General features: G+C 38.5%; 1 protein-coding gene and 1 pseudogene across 2 annotated transcripts; both read left to right on the forward strand.

Annotated features, from left to right (window-relative positions):
* Positions 1 to 11,755: 11,755 nt before the first annotated feature.
* Positions 11,756 to 13,402, forward strand: LOC148733089 (uncharacterized; the record flags this gene model as incomplete). The annotated part of the gene is made up of 2 exons (XM_088757154.1): positions 11,756 to 11,847; positions 12,324 to 13,402. Coding segments are annotated over 2 exons (405 nt in total), but the record flags the coding sequence as incomplete, so codon positions are not given.
* A 1,155-nt stretch (positions 13,403 to 14,557) lies between these two features.
* LOC148733090 (uncharacterized) lies at positions 14,558 to 21,683 on the forward strand (annotated as a pseudogene). The gene is made up of 4 exons (XR_016000065.1): positions 14,558 to 14,673; positions 17,138 to 17,493; positions 19,592 to 19,831; positions 20,486 to 21,683. The product of XR_016000065.1 is annotated as an uncharacterized LOC148733090 (transcript).
* The last annotated feature ends 1,686 nt before the right edge of the window (positions 21,684 to 23,369 follow it).

Genomic DNA, 23,369 nt, shown 5'->3' on the forward strand with positions numbered 1-23,369 from the left:
AAGATGCATGAGAGTTGCTAACTCACATCTTCCACGCACTTAAAAAACTTCCCTGGTAAGAGTTGTTTAACTAATTAATGAGAGCGAAGACACAAACACATAGCCAGCTACATCGACTCAAGACAAAGAGAAAAGAAACTTAGCAAAGGAAATTATACTTCAAGTTTAAATTGTTTCCGAAAAATTAGTTTAGTTGACTTTTAGCATTTAAAATTTTCCATAAGTCGCCACGTTAAACAATATCTCTTGCTAACGAGTGTGTGAGGGCGAGCCTTCGTGTGAATTTGCATATTCGTTTTATCCTGTTTTCCGTAATTATAGCTAAACTCTAGGAGTTGATGATTGATTCATGAAAATGAAGACACTAATGCAAATGCAATCCAATTAGCCTAGAGACAAGAAGACAGACCTCTCAGAAGAAGTTATTTTAAGGAACTTTTTTCTCCGTAAGCCGAGGTGTAGTTTTTTTTTTCAGTTCAAATTAATTTAAAGTTTGTATTCCATTTACAGAAAGTATCTGTTATTTTTCAAAACTATCGCAAAGTTCTTTGAGTAAGCGTATGGTATAATATTCAATGTTGTGGGTCAAGTTCTAATTGTTTTTTGAAGTCTGAATGTTTTGCTATTGTTTCTTTGCTTTTTGTTTTTTTTTGTACTTAATCGTGAAAAACTTGATCAAAGTTATTAAGTGGAGTCACTGCTGAAGCTTGACTTTATTTTCAAAGGTTGCGAAACGTTTTGAGACTTGAAGATTTATCTTGCGTATTGATATTTTCTCTCTGACTCACTAAATAGAGGATATTACATGGCCCCGCTGGGATACTAATTTTATCTTCGAGTGCTGTAACTCCTGTAGGTATATCTCGTGAGATATACTTTCAGCACGAGAAGATAAAATTCGTATCCCCAAGCGACCATTAAATGGTCTGTTTATTTTACAGGTACTGATGAAATTTTCAAATAAAACACAACTTTTTTTTATTTATTCTCGGAACAGCAAAATAGTGCAATTAAAGTGATCACCTATCGCAAAATGCCAGTCACGCAAATGTTATGAAACTCGAATATAAAGTTTTAAAGGAGAGATACAGACAATAATACTTATATTTTCTGTTCCAAAAAGCGGGAACTGAGCTCTCTTGTAATTGGTAATATCAATTAAGAATGGCCGCCTGTAAGGATCGAGAATCGTCCGTCAGCGACCATTTTGGTGAATTGCTCATAGTTTGCTCAACGATACCCTTTGGTAAACTGTTTTCAAAAATCAAGTTTAAAAGTTCCGACAAGTGTGAATTTTTCAGAAATTTGCGAAAATTTGAAAACGCGGTTCAAGTGCGGTTTTCCGCGTAGCAAATTGTCCAAAATACACTGCAAAACCCAAGCTCCGTTAAAGGCTTAAAATTAATTCAGTTAACACCAAACTTCTCATGTTTTAAGAAAAAGTCTTCCCATTCATTTGTGTTATGTTAATTTTTTCCGTACACAGCTATCTCGTGATTTTTTTTTGGTCCCTTAAGCAACACCCTCAAAAAGTGCTGTACATGGGGCGAAAAATAGGTAAAATTTAACGCGATAAAAGTATACCTGATACATAATTTTTTAAATTCTTAACTAGATATTCGTAATAAAATGTCATTATTCAATACCTGAGTAAAATTTGAGGCTTTAAATCGGAACGCTTCCTTTTGAAAATACCACAAATGTTTGTGTCCTGAGCGAGCAAATATGTATGTTGTGTAAACAAACGCTAAGCTAATTATTCCCTGCCAGGTAGAAAAAGGTTTTGAAATCAAATTTAATTTTGGAAATTTTTAGCTGTTATGCCACAAGATATTAGGTAAAAGGGAAATCATACATTCAGAGTTGCGTGAGAGTAGAGAGAAAATAAAATCCGTGTCGAAAATGTACATACGGTTGTTACATCGATCACCATTATGCAAATTACTACCTCAGCTGTAGGAATACTATGATATCTCTTGCTCATTTTGTTGAATGACTCTTTAAACCATTTTGGTGAATTGCTCATATTTCGCCCAAAGAAACCTTTCAGCAAACCCTTTTCAAAAATCATGTTCCAGCGATTCTTAACTTTTCATAAATTTACGAAAATCTGAAAAGGCGGTGTCAGGTTACCTGAGTTCAGGCTCCGCATGTCGCACAGTCAAAAATTAACTGCGAAAACCAAGCTCCGCTCAAGGCTTACAATGAAATCAATCAACACCAAACTTCACTCGTTATAACGAAAGCTATTCTTATTCAATTCTGGTGAGTCAGTTTTTTTCGGGCACATCGATTTTGGGATTACTTAAGCCCTTGAAAGAACATCCTTACAGACCACGCAAAATGGCGTTGAAAAACGGGTGATATTTCGCGCGAAAAAAATGTACCTGTTACCCGACACTTTGGATTTTTAACAATCTATTCGTCAAACATTGCTATTTCCATTCACTGTGCAATGTTTGATCCTCTGAATCGCATTTCTTCCTTTCGAAAATGTCAGAAGTGTTCGTGACATTAGCGAGCAAAATGATGCTAAGTGTCTAACCAAATAACTAGGTAATTTAACCATATTGAGAAGGTGTAGTCTGATCGTCCGGGTGAGTGTAGTCCTGAGAAGGACTGTTGTCGGTGGTAGTGACTGACGTTTCGACAACCTGTGCGGAAGTCATCATCTTGACTCTGATGATGACTTCCGCACAGGTTGTCGAAACGTCAGTCACTACCACCGACAACAGTCCTTCTCAGGACTACACTCACCCGGACGATCAGACTACACCATCACATGTTACCCCCGGGTTCAAACCATTTACTGCATAACCATATTGAGTTGTTAAATATCCAAATTAAATTCGGTCTCCGTTGTAGTGACTTATAGCTTGTAAAATGTAAAGAGACAGGTCAAAAATTTTGCAAGATGTTTGATAAGGTTCTCCAAAACATTTTTGGACTGAAAATCTGCAAGTGAAGTACACATTACATTACCACCTTCTCACACTCAAGTAATGCAAAAGATACATTCGAAAGAAGCTACTTAAGACTTGATTCCACACTAATAATCTAAATACTTTTTATCTTTTACAATGAGAACTCATTTTCTGTAAGTACAAATACAAAGAAAAGCGCCTTATGACTTTCCAAGTAATTTAATACAAGAGAACAGGTCTTATTCTCCTAGTAATTATTGTCACGCAACGTAACGTAATTGGAAACGTTTTGGGGTGCTTAAACATACGCGCGTTAAAACCGCAACTGAAAGGACGACGTCGTTAAATTAGAGAAAGAAATCCCGCATTAAAACATGAGCGGAGAGAAATGTAGGTTGAATACTCCCGCATCCGTCAGTTTGCATATTTCGGCCACCAAATGAGTAAACTTCATTACTGACGTGGAGACCAGAAAAGAAAAGTGAGGGTCAATACTGGCATGATTAAAAGAAAAACAAAACAAAATGCAACTTCTGATCCTGCCTACGTGCATTTTTAAAAAATAAGATAACCACTAACTGAGGATTAGGAACGATACGCCGTTCATTCGTTTCTTCCTCACTTTCCTATTCTGCTAAACAAAAGAGAAAGTCAGGATCATGATGACTTTTGGCAAGTACATTTGCTGACAATCTCTTTCAGTAGAGCCAAGTACGGGGCCTTTTTACGAATGGACTTTGATGGTATATTGAGGCTAAGATCTTCACACATGTGCTGCAACATGGGTAGCCTCAAGATTTTCAAAGAGTCCTTTAGCGCCATTTCACAAAGATCGTACTGACCGTAGATCAGGGGATGGTCAAGTTGTATTGACGTGAAAGTCTCCTTTGCCTCGCTAAAATTACTCTCCTCCTGAGCTGCTCGGGTATCAGCGTCATCACCATCTCATTGGCGTACTAACGCACTCTGTCTTGAGAAGAAAGAGGTGATCTGGGTAGTTGTGAGGAATTCCGATGACTGGAAAAGTCGTGCACCATCGGTGCCCCGGGCACGCCGCATATCTCGAGCAACTACCTCAGCGTCAAGCTTGTGGCCTGTCGTCTACCCTGTTCGAAATTTAGACAGAAGCTACGACTTTTTTTTTCGTTGAATCTGTAAGCCTTCTTTATTACTCTGAGAGCCCAGCTTTCTTTCAGAGAAACACGAGAATCTTCCTTTCCCACAGTATACTGGGTATACTGACGCACTATCCTTTGCCCTTTGTAATAAGTCTGAGATTGAAGTGTAAAAGTGTTATCGTGTGGTTATCAGACCTTGAGTGAAGTTTTTGTTTATTTCAGTCTTTGTGGTATATTAATGACAGCCCATTTAGGGTCTCATGTGGTGCGTGTTTGCTGGGATCGGACGTCGGTTATGATAAATAGTAATAATTCGCATTGGTACACTGAAATGCTTGTACAGAAAGCTGTTCTCCCCCTGCATTCTCAGGAAACATTGATAAATATATACATGTTATCTCTATATATATGAAAAACAACCATTGAATTGTTTAAGAGTCATTCAACAAACTGAGCAAGAGATATCATAGTTTTCCTACAGCTGAGGTAGTAATTTGCATAATGGTGATCGATGTAACAACCGTATGTACATTTTCGACACTGGTTTTATTCACTCTCTGCTCTCACGCAACTCTGAATGTATGATTTCCCTTTTACCTAATATCTTGTGGCATAACAGCTAAAAATTTCCAAAATTAAATTTGATTTCAAAACCTTTTTCTACCTGGCAGGGAATAATTGGATTAGCGTTTGTTTACACAACATACATCTTTGCTCGCTCAGGACACAAACATTTGTGGTATTTTCGAAAGGAAGTGTTCCGATTCAAAGCCTCAAATTTTACTCAGGTATTGAATAATGACATTTTATTACGACTATCTAGTTAAAAATTTAAAAAATTATGTACCAGGTATACTTTTATCGCGTTAAATTTTACCTATTTTTCGCCCCATGTACAGCACTTTTTGAGGGTGTTGCTTAAGGGACAAAAAAAATCACGAGATAGCTGTGTACGGAAAAAATTAACATAACACAAATGAATGGGAAGAATTTTTCTTAACACATGTAAAGTTTGGTGTTAACTGAATTCGTTTTAAGCCTTAAGCGTATGATATAATATTCCATGTTGTGGGTCAAGTTCTAACTGTTTTTTCAAGTCTGAATGTTTTTGCTCTTGTTTGTTTGTTTGTTTTTTTTTTTGGACTTAATCGTGAAAAACTTGATCAAAGTTATTAAGTGGAGTCACTGCTGAAGCTTGACTTTATTTTCAAAGGTTGCGAAACGTTTTGAGACTTGAAGATTTATCTTGCGTATTGATATTTTCTCTCTGACTCACTAAATAGAGGATATTACATGGCCCCGCGGGGATACTAATTTTATCTTCGAGTGCTGTAACTCCTGTAGGTATATCTCGTGAGATATACTTTCAGCACGAGAAGATAAAATTCGTATCCCCAAGCGACCATGAAATGGTCTGTTTATTTTACAGGTACTGATGAAATTTTCAAATAAAACACAACTTTTCTTATTTACAGCAAAATAGTGCAATTAAAGTGATCACCTATCGCAAAATGCCAGTCATACAAATGTTATGAAACTCGGATATAAAGTTTTAAAGGAGAAATACAGACAATAATACTTATATTTTCTGTTTCAAAAAGCGGGAACTGAGCTCTCTTGTAATTGGTAATATCAATTAAGTTGAAATTGTAAATTGGCCACCCTAAAGAGTGAAAAAGCTGACGTTTCGAGCGTTAGCCCTTCGTCAGAGCGAATCATTCACTGCGCGCGATGAAGATATGTTTTTTTGTTAAAATGAAAAATCCTGGTATTTTATCAGTATATATATAATAGAAGAAAATATCAAAAAGGGAAAAAAATAATTTCGATTTAATAAACAATACGAACTTAAAACTTTGAAAACTAAACACATAATCATTATACGTTAAGTTTTCAAAGTTTCAATTATTTTTGTCCCTGTTTGGTATTTTCTTATTGTGAGTCATAACGAAAATTAAGTACGTATTCAAGCTGTGAATGGCGCCTAACTGGAATTTCCCAATTTCCAATATTTTTTTTTATGTGTGGTTCGTCGTCACAAGGAAACATTTGCAGTATCAACGGTATGTACTTAATCGATTCGTGACAATGAATAGGCAGAAAGTTGATAAAAAAGCTGGAAATATACTTTTTATATCCAGTACGATCTTTATGGATAGACCCGGCTGTGGATGACAAAAAAGTCATTCTTTTACCAACCCAATTTTGCTCTACACCTACGGTAATTTCTGTGTGAAAACAGTGTGAGTAGGTTAAGAAAAGTTATGCCGGCATAATTTTGGGCATAATGCTCACCAATGTAATGCCGGCAAAATGCGTAAACTTCTTAAAAATTTCTTGGCATTACAGTTCAACAAGAGATAAATTCTGTACCCTCAATATTGCCATTAGTGAGCCTGCTTTTCTTGCTTCCCCTTAGGGAATTTCATCCAATAACACATTGCGCTCTAAACTTCAGTAAGCCTCTTTTTTAATTTCCCTTTAAAGCTTTACCTGTTGGTGATGGGATTTTGGGAGGGGGTCCTTTCAATAGCTATTATTTTGACTTATCAAGCTGAGCGTAACAAATATTAATTGAGGATGATTTTCGGCATGGTGCCATGTTTTCAGGGATGATGCTCAAAAGCATCCTCGGATACCCGGGGCTGTGAGTCAATTTGAAGTTAAGGGCAGAAGAGCCCCTGGGGACATTGTCTTACAAGACTAGTTCCAAACGGTCGCAGTCGTTCTGGCACCTGATTGGTGCCAGAAAATCTTTGTGTTTTTCTGCCCAATCAGAGTGAAGTGTCGTTTGGAGTCCTTTCGTGTGTTTTAACACGCACATATACATCAAGCTCTGTTGCTCGTTATGTTTGTTTGGGCCGTGCGACGAAGCTTTGCCCGAGGTGAAAAGTTTCAGTCTCAGCACACAATGTAAGAGAAATCGATCAGATTGTCCGCGAAATCTTACCGGAAATTATACTGAATACTTTCGCAGGTATCACAAGAGAACGAGTTTAAAAGTTTGCGAGCTTCGTGTAAAACACAATGGTTGCAAGCATTGATATGTCGCTTTAAACGTTAGATGAGATGTAAGCCTAAATCTTTTCAAGATTTTTTGTATAATTTGCTGTCACTGAAACTTTTCCAATCCCGTGAAGCTATTTCTTCGCACGGGACACGCAGGTATGTCTAGCAACTGGCGCTTACGCTTACGTAGCTTTCTGTGCGCGCCAAATAGACCCTTCCACGGTTTTTACGGCCATATTGTTTGGGGGTCAAACAAAACCTCATTGCGTAGCAACAAGCAATATATTCTTTTGTAATTATTCGACGAGCGTCGGTACCTCTGCTCGATATCATAACTTATTTTCGTCTCCAAATCTAGTGGGACTATAGATAAGGCGTTACTGAAAGTAATTGCCGAATTTTTGGCGAAGTACCTTGTTATCACTGCGTTTTATGGGCAGATTGATATGTTGTTTGAAGGTGACCTCGTGGCCGCCATGGTGCGAGAATGGCATTTTAAATAGCACTTCTTTCGGTTGAGAAATTAAAATATGTTTTTTAGCCATCGATATTGTGTAGTTTTAAATTTTAGGATTCATGGTGGGAGTAAGTACTCAAATAAGGTTCTGAGAGCATCTGTATTTTGCATGCCAGTATAGAGTCCAACATCAGCATCTCTGGTTATTTGTGCAGAGGCTGTACACAGTTTTAACCCTGAGGAATCGTCTCCACTTTTCATCAATTCGTCACTTGCAGTGATGATATCACTATTATCAACCGATGCTGATAATCGCCGCCTTTTGGGTGACTTAGTATTTGAATGCTCAAAAGGAGTCAAAAAAAGAGTAGGTATTGGATTGCTTACTGAAGGCTTCCCGTCTCGAAAATGATTGGAGCAGACGACAACACTCTCCCTTGACTTTCCTACTGAGAAATATTTTCTTCCCCTCTGAACCTGTCGAGACTATGCTTCAATTAATGATTGCTTGGGCTTCTGGAACGATAACTTCTGTGCATGTGAGTGGATGACCCATTTTTTCGGATCTCCTCTATCGTTGTTACAGCCGCCGAGAGAACACCTATCTCCAAAACCCATTAAACCAAGGGTTTCTCTTTGCCGAGTTATTGGTTTTTCAAGAGTATGTTAGCCTGTCTGGACGAAAAGGTTTAAAGAGCACGTAAACACATTTACGTAACAAGAACCCATGTGCCAACGCCATCAGCAATTGCGAATCACAAGATTCAGCTTTCAAAAAAGCTCTTAAAGGACACACATATGACACCTTCAGGGTTAATAGCCCGGATGTTTGCGTCAAGACATGCGAAAAAGGCAAACAATGACAGAACATGAACTTTGTCATCGACGAAAGTATCTGCGAACTAAATAATCGTAGCATGGAGGCAAGACCAGACGGCTACTTAACAGATTCGAGACGGATTTATATGACGGTATATTTTAATAGAGGTAGACGTTCAAAAGGTTCCTTACCCCCTTAACTCCCATGGGTGACCAAGACAGAATTTCTCCTTACAATATCAATACAATATCAAGCAGACAAGTAACGAGATAAAGGAAAAAAAGACAACCAAGGGATCATCAGTTGATCCAAAACCAAATTCTCCAAGCTAACATCATAGGATTGTATAATAGATAGTAAGGAGAATTACTATGAGATCTTGGCAGTGAAAGGGTTAAAAGTTGATTTTTCGATTCAATCAGCAGTTGCCTGAGGTTTATTCTTAAGAATCTGGATTCTCCTTAAGAAATTATCATGGGCAAATACAGTGGAGTTTACTTTGCTTTGTTTTTAGTTTGTATTCTGTTGAACCGGGTAAGTTGATAAACGACGAGTTGTCTGATTGTCATTTGATAGAGTTTCACCGTGGACGTTTCAGTATGGACGCATATCAGCTGTGAGACTGGCTGTGCAGGTGTTATTGGTAGCTAGTGATAGAGATAATGGTGGTAGAAGGATGGTTATAGTGATTAAACCTTTCGCTCCCAGAGCTGATTCGCATATAACTTCTCCCCATAATATTCATACATTATCCAGCAAACAAGTTCTGAGAACACTCACACTTATCAGGTAGAAGTTGTCGTCTTGATGGAGAATTAACAAACAGATCTTGGGAGTTAAAGCTTTAAAGTGGCCCAGACGCGCGTCCCTCCGCTCGAAGGAAGATTTGAGACAGTCGGAAAGAGGTTTGCTGAGAGCTTGTGTTTAGTTCAATAAACTGCGTAGAAGCATTAAAAGTTAGTTTTAAACCCCTTCCAGATCTTTCCTCGAGGTCTCAAAAAGGCTTCATAGTTTGCCATGGCAAAAATAGCGCTCGTTTTGAAATTGGTAAAGGACTTAGGTAAAACATACTTTAAAAATCACTTAAATCTATTCATTTTTCACTTTTTTATCTTCAGTTCCTCTTGGATCGATCCCTGAACTGCCAGCTAAGTCGTGCGCAGAGATTAAGGCGAGCGAAGGAAAACAAGCAGTCAATGGTCATTACTGGCTTGACCCCTATAGCACGAACGAGTGGGTCCACTGTTATTTGGAGACAAAAGGTTTTCTATTCTCTTTTCTAATAATTACAATGTACCAATGTTTCAAACAATTCACAGATACAGTATAATGTTTTTGTGTATAGAGTTTTACCCACGAAACTCATAAAAACATGTTGCTTCTCTTCACATGGCAATTATATAATTAAGTTTTGAGGTGGGTAACCCCATTTTTCTTTAAACACGAGAGGTGCCTTACTATCTCTTGATCATTTGTTGATCAACTGTGGTAGCACAGAGACCTTCACAAGACTAATAGTGAACAGTCCTTTTGCTCTTCACTATCTTTTATCTGAGTCTTATTGTTAAATATATATCACTTTCATATAGTAAATCTCTGCAGTTCTTTCAATAATATTATCTTATTCACGCATAGAAATTGCTCAGTAAGGTGGACAGTAGAATGCTGAGCATACCCTCTGTTGTTACCTTTTGTTGAACATTTATATTTAAAAAAAAAACAGAATTTCTTGTTCTAGTGTTGGGAGGCGTGTGCCTCCCATAAGGCATAGCGGGCAAAGAGAAAACAGGTGGAATGGATTGAGTCGGACATGTTTGTAGAAGTGCGGATCCTGCGCGAACTAGAAGGGTTAATATGAAAGACCGGGAAGATGTTGCAGCGGAAGAAATGTATAAGGCAGGGCGCTCACTTGGAGGCTATTTGGCTCGAGTAAGTACAGTAATAAATCAAGTTAAAACCAGTATTGCTGAGGAACGAGAATGTGAGGAAGTTCGTGAAGCAGTGAGGGGCCTTGAGCATGCATGGGCTCGTTATAGCGACTTGTATCAGAGTTATATTCTTAAGAACTTGTCTTTTGAAGGATTTCAGCGTGTCGAACAGCATTACAGTAAAATTTATGACGATTACTCTCGGTGCGGAAAGACAGTTGAAGATTATTCAAGACCAAGTTCACCTCACTCTTCAAAGAATAGTTTAAAATCCTCCAATTGGCAACCAAAATTGTCACCGATAACTTCAACTAAGTCAAAGTCGTCCAGATCTTCGAGATCTTCAAAACTAAAGGAACTGAAAGAAACGTAGAATTGGAGAAACTCATGGCAAAACAGGCATTAGAGATAGCACAGTATGAGACAGTAATGGAGAAGAAAATAATTGTTATCGAAATGCAAAAACAAAAAGTTGCTAAAGAAATGAGATTTAAGGTGGCTCGTACCGGTTTTCATCTTTTTGATGGTTTGTAACTTTGAAAGAATGTAACAGAAAGACTAACCAACGCCAGTTGAACACTTTTACGGGGTTGAATTATATAATAATTGGTTATCCAAAAATAGGTGTCATTTCGTCACTAGCAGTTTCCATGGTAATGCATTCATAGGCGTATTAAGACGCATTTTTTAGCTTGTGGCTTAAATAATTCGAAAACTACCCCGGTGACCCCGTGATCTTTTTCAGTTATTGCTTTTGGCACTTGAAAAGGAACATGCACAAAGATTTTTAAAAAGTTCTACGGAGCGGAATTTCAGAAAATCTAGAAAAAAGGCAATTGCCACACATCGCAAATTTCCTTCCGTAGAATTTTCTAGTTTTTTTCTTCTGATGATTCCTTTCGACGTTATTATCATATTGGAACATTTAAAAGAAGGGGTCACCGGACTTGTTTTCATGCAATAGCTTTCGTGAGTTTAGAAATTTCCACGCGCGTTCTCGCGCATTTAAAAATCTGGATTCTATAAGATCGACATTTGCTCATGATCTGTTTTAGCTACCGCTGACGATTGCGTGTGCTCGCGCGAGTACCTACGATCTGATGTTTACAGACGTTTACTGCTAAGAAAATCATTAAACATCGGTCATTTTCATTTTTAAGTAGTAAACTTTGGAATGCGCTACCCCCTAAACTCAGAGATTCTCCAGATATTGTTTTATTCAAGCGTTCTCTTAAAGCCCACATGGCTTAGCGGTAGTGATTGTAAATATTGTTATTGTTAATATTGTTAATATTGTAAATTTTTATTGATAGCTCTCGTCTATGATCTTCGATCCTGTTTTTAGTTATTTAATACATCTACTTATTATTTGTATTCTTACAGAAATTATGTTTTCTTTCTAATTGTATATACACGTACACGTTTTAACGAGAACTTCTGTACTCCTAGGTGTCACGTGTTTAAATAAAGGATTGGATTGATTGATTGATCTGTTCCGAATTGGTATTGAGATAAACGGTCGGCTTTGTTTCCAGGGAAGAAGGGACGTCAGTGGAACGAGCGACATGATTACTTCATGTACAAAGTTCAGGTGAGTAAATTTCCTTCTTTCTCAATGAACGAGGCCGTTCATTTTGGTGCAAAACAGTTGATTAAATCTTGTGCGAACGTTTGGCCCCGAGATAAAGCTTTAAATCTGAGACGACGCGAGTTCAGAATTTAACGAGTGCAAGTCCACTCTGCTCGATGTTCTGTCAGTTAGGGCTTATGCTGGAAGACAAAAAATCCAAAGCCAGCTGCCAGGCGTCATGTGTTCAATATTAGATAGTGAAAGGACTTGTTCGTTGCCCTACTTTGCCGCCTTCATTGCGCCCCTTTTATCAATTGAACGCCTGGAGGAGGCCAGCTGAGACTGGAATCCTTGCGAGGAATCAGAGTTTTTATTTGTCTCACACATTTAAAAAAGTCTTAAGTCATATCCGCAATTCTTTTCCTTGGTGTGTTACAAGCTTCACTTACAGATGTGAAATTTAATCAGTTTTGTTTACATTGCACGTTTTGTTACAGTGATGTCGTGGAAACAGATGTCTGGAGGCACGTGGCAATCACGTGGGGAAGATCGGAGCACACGTTCAGGATTTACATAAATGGTGATAAGAAAGTTAATCATGTTATCAGCGATAACCCTGTCCTTGATTTCAAAAACTCCGGCCATGCTGTGTATGATATTGGCTTGAAGAGAGACAGCAGAACCACAGATATTGCATACTTCAGTGACTCGGCGATCTTTACGCATGAGCTATCAGCAACTCAGCTGAAAAGTGACTTGTTCCTAAATCATTTACTTCACAATTTTATTAAATTTTCCTTCCAAAAGTAAGAACTCCCCCGCGTATTAACAGCATTTCGTTGCTACAGAATCTCAACTGTACATTCAAAATGAACAGTTTTATATGATTGAGTCCATAACAAGAAAATAGGGCTCATCCTCGGTGTAAAAACCTGTGAAGCTCACGAGTGACGTAAAACAAAGACAACAAAACATTAAAAACAATAGCGTACAGCAAAACAATACCTCATGAAACAAAGAAAACCCCATCAGGTTTTTACATTGAGGATGACTCGAAAATAGGACATAGCTCATGGGGCACTATGGGTGTTTATGGCTCCTTCTCTGGCAATGGAAACCAATAATTTTGGATAAGTTAACACTTTCTGGCCTCTTCTTTCCTAGCTCCTCTAAGGTGCTAATGCAAATTTAGGACTCCACCCTTTATTTTTCAGGAAAATCTTACCAAAGGCCTTTGAAAAAAATAGCTCTGACGCGTGTTGTAGTGTAACCTTCAAGAATTTTCTAGAAGTAGCTGTGTCATGCTAAGTCATCCCTGAACTGATATATAAATAGAATCTGTTGTAATGTTACGGAACGTTCTAGATTCTCAACCGCACCTATAAAGGCCGAGCTTGTAACTAGATGTAGCGAGTAGTTTAGTTGCTGGCATAGCCCGTTAGATAACAATAAAGGTGTATGCTGCAGAAAAAGACGTCCACACGTCACGTGTCGGAGAGAGATAGTACTAATATGAATCAAAAATCAAATAATTGAATTTAGAAGTGGCGCATCCTTGATCTGGTTATTTGTGTGGTTCTTTTAAGCAGATCAAAATCATGCGGATGAGTAGAAACTGCAAGTCCGCCGGTATATAATTTGAAGTTGAGCCAGTAGAAAATACAAAGCTCCACGCACTGAATTAGGGACCTCAAACAGATAGGCAGCAACGCCGTGGAGCTCGTTGATCAAAAATGTGTGCATCGTCTCGTAGCGCGCTACACGTCAACTTCACCAAACGCATGTGAGCGGCCATAAAGTTTTAAATGGAAACTTATATAATTTGCTATAGGGGTTTCCGTTCTCGGAGCACGTGAATTTTGGCGATTCCACGTTGCTGTTTTGTGGGAGGGGGTGGTGCTGAGAAATAAAAGATTGTTCTGTCAATAAGACTTTTGTTTTGCAACGTCCTCGTTGCCGTCGTATTCCAAACTAGACGACGTGACGTTGGGTGGTGTTCACGGACACCTCCCTTGCCCTAATCCAAGAACACACTACACTTGTTCTTGATATGAAACAAGTTCTATAAGCGCTTTATTTTTAATGCGAGATTGATCTTCCATATTGATGGAATCTGAGTCGAGACGCATAAATGCTGTTAGCTTTTCAGCACGCGTGTTTAGTTGGTATACAAGCTATTGATCTTTATACTCGTAATCCTGAAAACAGTCTGTTAGATTTAAAAGTTTTAAGTCAGTTTCTTTCAGTTATTCACAGTGGTACCGTGCAACTGCAGTAATAAAAGGCGATCATTTTGGGATCCAGAGGAAGATCATCTAAGAGTTGGGGATCATTTTGGAGCCTTGATCACTTAGGGGTCGAGTTGGGGATCATTTACGGCTTAGGGATCATTTTTGGGGCGAGATGAGATGGCAAGATTCCGTAGATGGCCTTCGCTCCGCAAGGAACGAACAAGTTTTCATAAGCTATGCAGTGAAGAGTATCACGGTAATTATGCTCTGAAACCTTGTGCAGACAAGTCAAACGGAGTGAGAACCTGAGGAGAACATCATGATAACCCTTGGCACAAGTTTACGCCCACGAACCTGGAAAAAGTTTGCGATAAAAAAAAGGTCCTGATATCCATATTTGGATCCCAGCCAGGAGCCCAGCGGGAGGCGATAGAGTCATTGGGTCCCCCCTCAAGCAGATATAAATCGTATTTTTTTAAACGATTCTACCAGTCCCCACAGAAGCTTCTCACAAATGCACCTGCTTTTCATTCCTCTATGTAGTCTTATTCCTACTTTTCTAAATGTCGGTATCTTTTATGTCCTACTTTGTCTAATGTCCTTGGAGTTGCGTGAGGTGAGCGTTTGATCTTTTGGTAATATTTAACATCGCCAATATTATTTCAAATTCGTGCAATAAGATTGTAGTGCACCAAATCAGTGGAACCTCGATTTAACGAGGTGCCAAGAGACTGGGGAAATTACTTCGTTATATCGAGGGTTCGCTCTATCGGGATTCTGACATACATTTTACTGTAACTTTAGCCGGGCTGAAACTGAAGTATCTTTCGTTACACTGAGGAATTCGTTATAGAGAGGTTCGTTAAATCGAGGTTCCACTGGTAATTCGTACTTCGATATATGCCCGGTAAACACCTGTCGGTATGCATTGAATCATGGCAGAGGGAATGTAATGTTCTTCATTAAGTCTCATACATCGAAAATTGGCCCAAAAAGTTGTTAAATGTTAATGCCAGGTGACGATATGAAACTCCTGCGAAGCGTTCAAGTACCGTGAGAGTTTCTAATTCGCATCTTCCACGCCCTTAAAAATCTTCATTCGTAGGAGTTAATTAATTCATGCAAGTGAAGACACAAACACATTAGCCAGCCTAAATCGACTCAAGACAAAAAGAAAATAAATTTAGCAAAGGAAATTTTTTTCAAGTTTAAATTTTTTCTGCAAAATGAGTTTACTTGACTTTTAGCATTTTTTCCATTAGTCGCAACGTTACACACTATCTCTTGCGAACGAGTATGTGAGTGCGAGCTTTCGTGTCGTTTTGCATATTCGTTTTATCCTGTTTTCAGTAATTATAGCTAAACTTTAACAGTTGATTGATTCATGAAAATGAAGAAGCGATTGCAAATGCAATCCAATTAGACTAAAGACAAGAAGACAAACCTCTCAGAAAAAGTTATTTTGAGGAGTTTTTTTTTCTCTGTAGAGTAACATAATTAGATTTTTTAGCATTAAAAATTTACAAGTAAATCCTATAAATCGGCAAGTTACACCTGCTAATCGCTTCGTGAGTTTGGGCATTGTGATCGAGGTTTTTCTATTTTTTTTTTTTAGTTCTAATCAGCATATCTTTTTCTGTGATCAGATCTTGCTTTTTAGAATACTGCATACTTCTTTCGAGGAAAGTCAATGATATTTCATGTTTTGATACAATCTCTTTTTAGTGCTAAGTTTTCTCAGTTTCATGGAAGCATTGTTTATCGGGCCAACGTGAAGCTCTCGAGGCCGGAGTTTTGAGCGCTCTCGCCGGGCGATGATTTGATGTTGTATGAAAGAAAGTTCTCATTTAATGCATTCACATTGGTTGCCTCCGAGCAAAATAGATTGTGCGACCAGCTGGTCATTAAAAGAATTTTTTACCTAAATTTGTTGACTTAAAATGCTTACCTCACGTAACGCAAGATACCTTACTGCAAATATAGAACTAAAAAGATACTCGAGCAGGAATCGCTTTCAGTAAGCGACGCCCCAAGCAGTGTTTCAGCATCAGCGTCCTTGAGAATAAATTTCTTCGTACGAATTGCCTAATCAATTCAGGTCAGGACACAGTGACAAAGTCAGTCTAAATTCGTCAAGATACGAACACAAAACTCGCACTGAAAGTAGGTTTACGAAGTGCATATCTTCACCGTAAAAGGTGATTTTTCAGCCTTTAAATATCTATATAAATTGCGAATTCTTCATATCCCTAAGTTACACCTTATCTCTTACTCACGAATACAATTAACTAGATGCCCAAACTCACAACGTATACCATAAGGTGTAGTTTTTCCAACCGTTTTCAGTTCAAATTAATTTAAAGTTCGTATTCCATTTACAGAAAGTATCTGTTATTTTTTGAAAACTTAACACATAATGATTATACGTTAAGTTTTCAAAGTTTCAATTATTTTTGTTCCTGTTTGATAGTTTCTTTTAGTGAGTCATAAAGAAAATTAAGTACGTATTCAAGCTGTACGTGAATGGCGGCTAACTAGAATTTCCCAATTTCCATAACTTTTTTCTATACAATGAATATATGAAGTTCATATATTTTGAACTGCGGTATTAAATACGTATGATGCACGTTCCTTCGCAGTAGATAGCGCTATTTAGCGCTCCCAGTAGATAGCGCTATTTAGCGCTCCCAGTTGGCTTGTTAGCTCAATTAGTAGAGCACTGCACTAGTATCGCAAGGTTAGTGGTTCGAATCCCGTACAGGCCTGATTTTTTTCAGGTCTGATTTTCGCTATTGCATAAATAGCACTATCTACTGCGAAGGATCGTGCATCATACGTACTTTTTTCTATGTGTGGTTCGTCGTCACAAGGAAACCCATTTGCAGTATCAACATTGTGTACTAAATCGATTCGTGAGAATGAATAGGCAGGAAGTTGAAAGAATAGCTGGAAATATACTTTTTTTATCCAGTGCCATCTTTATGGATAGATCCGACTGCGCGTGACAAAAGAGTCATTAATATTTTACCAACCCAATTTTGCTGTGCACCTACGGTAATTTCGTTTTTATGTTCTTACAGAAGCCATGAATAAATTACTGGCCCCAACATGAGAACCCAAAGCATTCTGGGGGTACTATGTACAGTTGTTTTCCTCCATTTGGTATTCAGGATGACACGTGCTAACGCCATCGGCAAGTGCAAGTCGCAAGAATCAACCTTCCAAAAAGCTCTTCTAGGATACAGATATGACGCATTCGGGGTCAGTAGCCCGGTTTTTTGCGTCAAGCGATGTGATAAAGAGCAAAAATGTCAGAGTATCAACTTTTTCATGGGCGAAAAGATCTGCGAACTGAATAGTCAAACCATGGAGGCAAGACCAGGCAATTATGTAACAGACCCGGCAAGGTTTTACATGACAATGAAATATGATATAGGTGGGTGTTCTGAAAGTATCGTGAGTTAAAAGAGGGTCCCCAATAGGGTTCTTCAATCCCGTAACCCCTACGGATTATACTGGCCAATCCTGATCCCGATCGTAAAAATTTTTCTTCGCCAATTACCTCAACTTAAAAGGGTCTTTTCGGTGGGTGATGATTTTCTCATCCGTTGAAGTCTTTGCTCATAGTAGGGCGTAAGTTTATCTCTTTACACAAAAACGATGATATTGTTCATTTTCGAAGGTTTTAAAGTTTTGCACGAATAACACACGCTAGTCACAGTAACCAATTCCTTCCGCCAGTATCAAAAAAACGAATAACAATTTCAAAAAGCAACAAAAGGTGACGACAATCCCACAGTTCCATAACAAAGGACAAAAAGAAAACTTAACTGAACACAATTCTTCTGTTTCCTTGAGAGCCTTGTAGGAGGCCACCTCTCGTGGAAGCTGAGCCCGAAATTTTTTTCCACAGAAAGTGTCTTCCGCTATTTCCCTTCTCGTAGTAAAATATATTATCATCACTATTATTATATCTATTATGGGTCATTCGATTCATTGCTATCGATAGTAGCTGACACCCTCATAAAGCAACGTATCGCAGTTTTTCCCTATCGATGAGTTGGTTCGTCACCAAAAAATCAAAGTTCATTACAGGATAGGGAAAAGCTCAGAATGTCCAGATATCACCAGTGGGTTGCCAGGAAAACAACAGCACAGGGCAGAGGCCGCGTGCGCAGATTAGACTGCCATAAATAACCCTTTGTGTGACTTGTTTTAGCCTCCTACGCAGACGTTACAAGGGGATCGCGTTTTACTTTCGCGTTTGACGGGAGAAGAGCAATGCAATCCCCATAAAAACCACTGCGTGGAAGGCTAGACTTGTTTGGAGTTTCTCGTAGATTAATTTCTTTGTAAATTCTCGTCAACGAACTCCTCGGTTCTCGGCTCGTCTAAGTGATCCCGCCCCTCAAAATCGCAGATTCCCGCATCTCGTTCATAACAAGAATTTGGCATCTTGCTCCCTTCTTACTCTTAATTCCCGGATCCCGGCCTTCAAATAAGCCCAATTCCGGATCCCGAAAAACCTATTAAGGACCCTCTTTAAAAAGTTGGTTCTTCATATTTGCCTCAAGACATTACCACGAGAAAACTGGGTTTCATGTTTGTTTCTGATTTTAACTTTTCAGTTTGTTTAATCAAATCAGGTACTTCGAGCTGATTTGAACCCTTTCTTTTTTAAACAGACAGGTGGCAAGATTGAAGGAAATTATTTTTCCACTATTACGCCATTTTAGCAAATTATAGGGCCACAGAACACACATAACTTGTCACAGTGTTACATTGTAGAACGGGGAAAATAACAGACAGAGAGCGGAGAAAAAATGGCCTCACTGAACGACTCAAACTTTGATTTTCATTTCTGTTTTTTAGGGTACGAATTTTCCATCAACGAACTTTTAAGGCATTTATTAGGTTTCTGTTTTCGGTCATTAAGAACACTTAAATCGCTATTGCTTTTGTTTTTTGAGTTTTTCTTTCACTCACACATGACGTGCTCGGTACGATGATCAAATAAGGCCGTAGAGGTTTCCAAAACGAATTGATAGTGGAATGATAAATCCCTTGTTTGATGGCTTATCATAAAATACACGACGGATTTTTTGCTCATTTTTCATATTTTTTCACTTCCCTACGAGGCTTGGAAAAAATACTACGCATAATGTCAGCGCGTCTTTTATTTTAAACCATCGAATAAGGTTTATATATCAAATGTTGTATGGTGTTTGATCATCAAACCTAATTCTTTAATTGAACACCATAAGGAAACCAACATGGTGAGTCAGCAAAAAACGACCTTTAGCTTGTCATACACGAACCTAATGATGACCTAGCTCACACCCCCACCCCTCAAAGGTCTGAGGTTTGATTCCTCATGGGAATTCAGACTTTTTTTTTCCATCGTTCCACGCTTGTGAAAAGACAAAAAACATCCGTCTTTAAGTAAAGGTAATGCCATGGATTTAGGACACACTGAAAGGGATATGAATATTGAGATCTTGGAAGTTTAACGGCCAAATTTCTCTTGTGTACAGCAGTGTGGCCATCTGGGACATATGGACTTCCTCGTCCCAAGACAGGCTGTCCTCAGTCTCCTCACGGCTCTGAGTGGAAAACAGGTTGGAGATTCCATGACACGGAAGACTCTTATAGCGCCAATAGGCACTCGGATGGTTTTCATTTGGATGCAGTCGTTGGGAAAAATGATTTGAACAGAAGTTTCTGCCTAAAACATGTAATCAAAGTCAGTAATGAAGCGAAACCATGGCCTAAGGGTAATAACTTTTCATACATTTCTAATTTTGTCAACTTTCTCTCCTCGCGCGGATGAACGAGAGACTTTCACACCAGCACAAAAGCTTTTTCTTTGTTCAGTTAGTTTTGACAATGTAAAGCTCTTTGAGATTTTCCGATGTTCTCGTTGCGCCACGTTGGCGGCTTATCTCGGGAGAGCTCGATTCTTCCTCACAAGCCTCAGTACCCAGTGACACTGGAGTAATCTGGTCATGTGAGTTTTAATCATCGATATCACGACCTTCGCTTTATCTCAAACTTGGTCGGTTTTTCCGGGCATAAACTTCGGCCAAAGTTCTATCGTGACTTTGTCCCAAAGACAATCGTCAGTTTATCAAACTATTTGGCTAGTCCCTAGGATATTTCAGATCGTGATGACAAATCTCCCGCTGTATAAACTCAGTTACTTACGCTTGTTCGCTGGTTGTCGGACTCCTTCCTTCTCCTCTCGAACCATGGTTTTTTTTCTTGCCTCCCGCGAAGTGATTTTCATAACTATTCGCTATAGATTCGCTTTTTTAACCAACTTTGAATTACATAACCAGTTACTACATGGAATCATAAACAGGAAAGAAGTATGTCGGATCTTGAGTTGTCTAGTCTCATGATAAATAAAATCTGAACACTTTTTTCAGGCCAATATTGCATTTACAAGAAAGGTGGTTGTCCAGTAGGACTCAGCGAAGGATTTATACAGTGGGATGACGAAAACTCGTCCAACAGGAACAGACATGGTGGGACACTTCCTGATGGGATATATGGAAATGATACTAGGATCTCGTTTTGTTGTCAAACGGATGGTGACAAGTCCCATCCCGTCATCCTCCCTGTCGACAAACCTTTTTACTTGCTAGCTTACGGTTCGTCCGAGTGTCAGCAAGTAGAGGGCGCCCTGTTACTGAGGAATATATACAATATGACAATGAGGACTCGAAAAACTCAGACAAATGGGAAGGGAGTTACCCTTTTATGATCTATTCATCCACGACCAAGATGAGAATAATTTACTGTTATTACAGTGCGGCATGATTATGCTACGTCCAAAAAATCCCGCACGAGTAATCATGATCTTCAAAGCTTCCTGCATTTGGTCAATAATACTCTGTGAACGGAATCTAAACTGCTTGTAATAAAGTAGGTGTGTCTTAATATAAGAACCCCTTAAACTGAAAGTGTTCCTTTTGGAGTCACTACACAAATGAGAAGAACTGAATCTTTGATAAACCTTACATCTAGTAACTTTTAGAATTAGTTTTAAGGGCAATAAAAAACTTATTCAAAACTCAAGGGAACTAGAACTGAAGAATCTGAAGTTTAACTTACTTATGTAAATGGTATGTCTTAAATCTTTTAACATTTGACGAACACTCTTTTTACATATACATATTCATGTTAGAAAGACTGGTCAGCGAGAGCTTTTATCTTAGTATGAAAGAAGCAGTGTCAACATTACAAGACAAGTTGCAGTATATAAACATTACAATACAAATACTCGCACTAGCTAACTTGATTGTTTACTGTATTGTGGTACCCGTAATTTACAACGTTATTGATATTTAGCTTGTTCTCCGTTGAAACCGATTTAACAAGTTCAACGAGAACTATAAGAAGGAAATGAATAACTTCAAGTGAAACGTCAAATTTACTTGACAGTCGTCCACGTTCTTTTTGGTGTTTTTACTATCGCTTACATTCCCCTACATTCCTTTGTAAATTTCATTTGCATTTCACTGAAGTACTCTACTTCTTTCATTAGCTTTGTTCTAGGTTAGAGAATGTAACATATCTTGCATTAGTTTTCGCAAATATCAATAAAGTTATTAATGCTTATAATCATAGGGTAACAATGGGCTAAAAATGACCATGTGAACACATGTTGTTCCTCCTTAAACGTCAAAAACTGCAGTACAAAATGATGTGAATTAAAAAAAAAAACATGCAAAAAATATGCAAAAGAAGCGAAATGATGAGCCAAACTCCAAGATGTTCTCACTACCAATAACGCTATCTATCGTAGATTGTTGCTATCTTTAGTTGACCCGAATTGTTTTTCAACATTACGTTTTGTTAAAATTAGCTAACAGCTGAGCAAATATTTTGAATGAACTCGTTTTTCTCCCGATGTGCATCCGTCATTTACAGCTATGCCGCTTCAAAAGAAGACGTTTTCTCGAAGCTCGCACCTCATTTATGTTTTCCCTATTCTCCTCTCCGAGCGGATAGTTTTCCGCGAGAGGTGTCCGAGTATGTTGTTCAGTTTGATGATTTTGTTGTTGTTGTTGTTGTTGTTGTTTTTTAATAATAATTATCTTGTTCATGTGATATGACAATTGCACGCGCCCCGATTGATAAGAAACTACATCATATCCTGCTGAAACCACATGCGCAGGTTTTAGATGGTCCTAAAGGAGATAATAGGCTTATTTTCTGTGATAATGATCTTAGTAATTATACTAAAATAATTATACGTCTCAGCTCAGGAGATATTGGTAAATATAAATAAAATTAAAGTAACGTTTAGGCACACGAGTAATTCAGCTTGAATGACGATGGGAGCCATAATTTTGTCTAGATAGCTGGAGATAAGTTCGGTAGGGCAACTGCAAGCCGAGACAATGGGCCGACCCGGGTTGTTAGGTTTGTGAATTTTAGGTAAAAAGTAAATACGAGAAGTTCTAGGAGTGGTTATGATGAGATTCTTTGCTGTGGCCGGCAATTCTTGTTTAGTTATGAGTTGGTTGATCGTATTCTTGACGGAGTTTTGATTGCTGGCAGTGAGGTCTTTGTCGATCTTTTGATAAAAAGAGGTGTCAGAAAGTTGCCGCAAAGCTTCTTTTTGGTAGAGGTCGGTGCGCCAAACAACGACTGAGCCGCCCTTATCGGCCGCTTTGATAACTATGTTTTTGCGTTTTCTAAGACTTTTTAGAGCCGACCACTCTTCAGAAGAGAGATTAGAAAATTTGGCAATACGTTTGAAATTGAGTTTGTTGATATCGTGGCGGCATTTTTTAATAAAAAAATCTAATGATCGAGACGTGGAAAGGAATGACAAGGACACATCTAAACCAGTCGCTAGACATTTTAATTTACCTAATCATTCTAAGCAACATATGGCAATCTGCGGTCTTTCCTTGCACTTAGGTGGCACGGAGAGCCGTAAAAATCTTGAACAAAAGCTCATCTTTCAAACCGGCAGTCTCAATCCCACAGGGATCAATGAACGCTTTTCATTCCACTAATTTATTCATGTTTTTCTCGTTGCCATGCACCCACTAATAACGTAGCTCCATTTTCTGCCTTTAAAAGCACACACAACCCACAATTCCTCTATTCGCTCCGACGAAGGGCTAACGCTCGAAACGTCAGCTTTTGTAATCATTACGGTGGCCAATTTACCATTTCAACTTTGTTGATATATCCAAAATAAATTCCAAATAATTCTGCTCACCCACAGAGCTCTTCACCAACAGTCTCCTATCTACAGTCAAGATCTGATATGTCGTTATTCACCTTCAAGAA

Source organism: Stylophora pistillata, chromosome 4 (assembly GCF_964205215.1).
Source record: "Stylophora pistillata chromosome 4, jaStyPist1.2, whole genome shotgun sequence".
Classification (NCBI taxonomy): Eukaryota; Metazoa; Cnidaria; class Anthozoa; order Scleractinia; family Pocilloporidae; genus Stylophora; species Stylophora pistillata.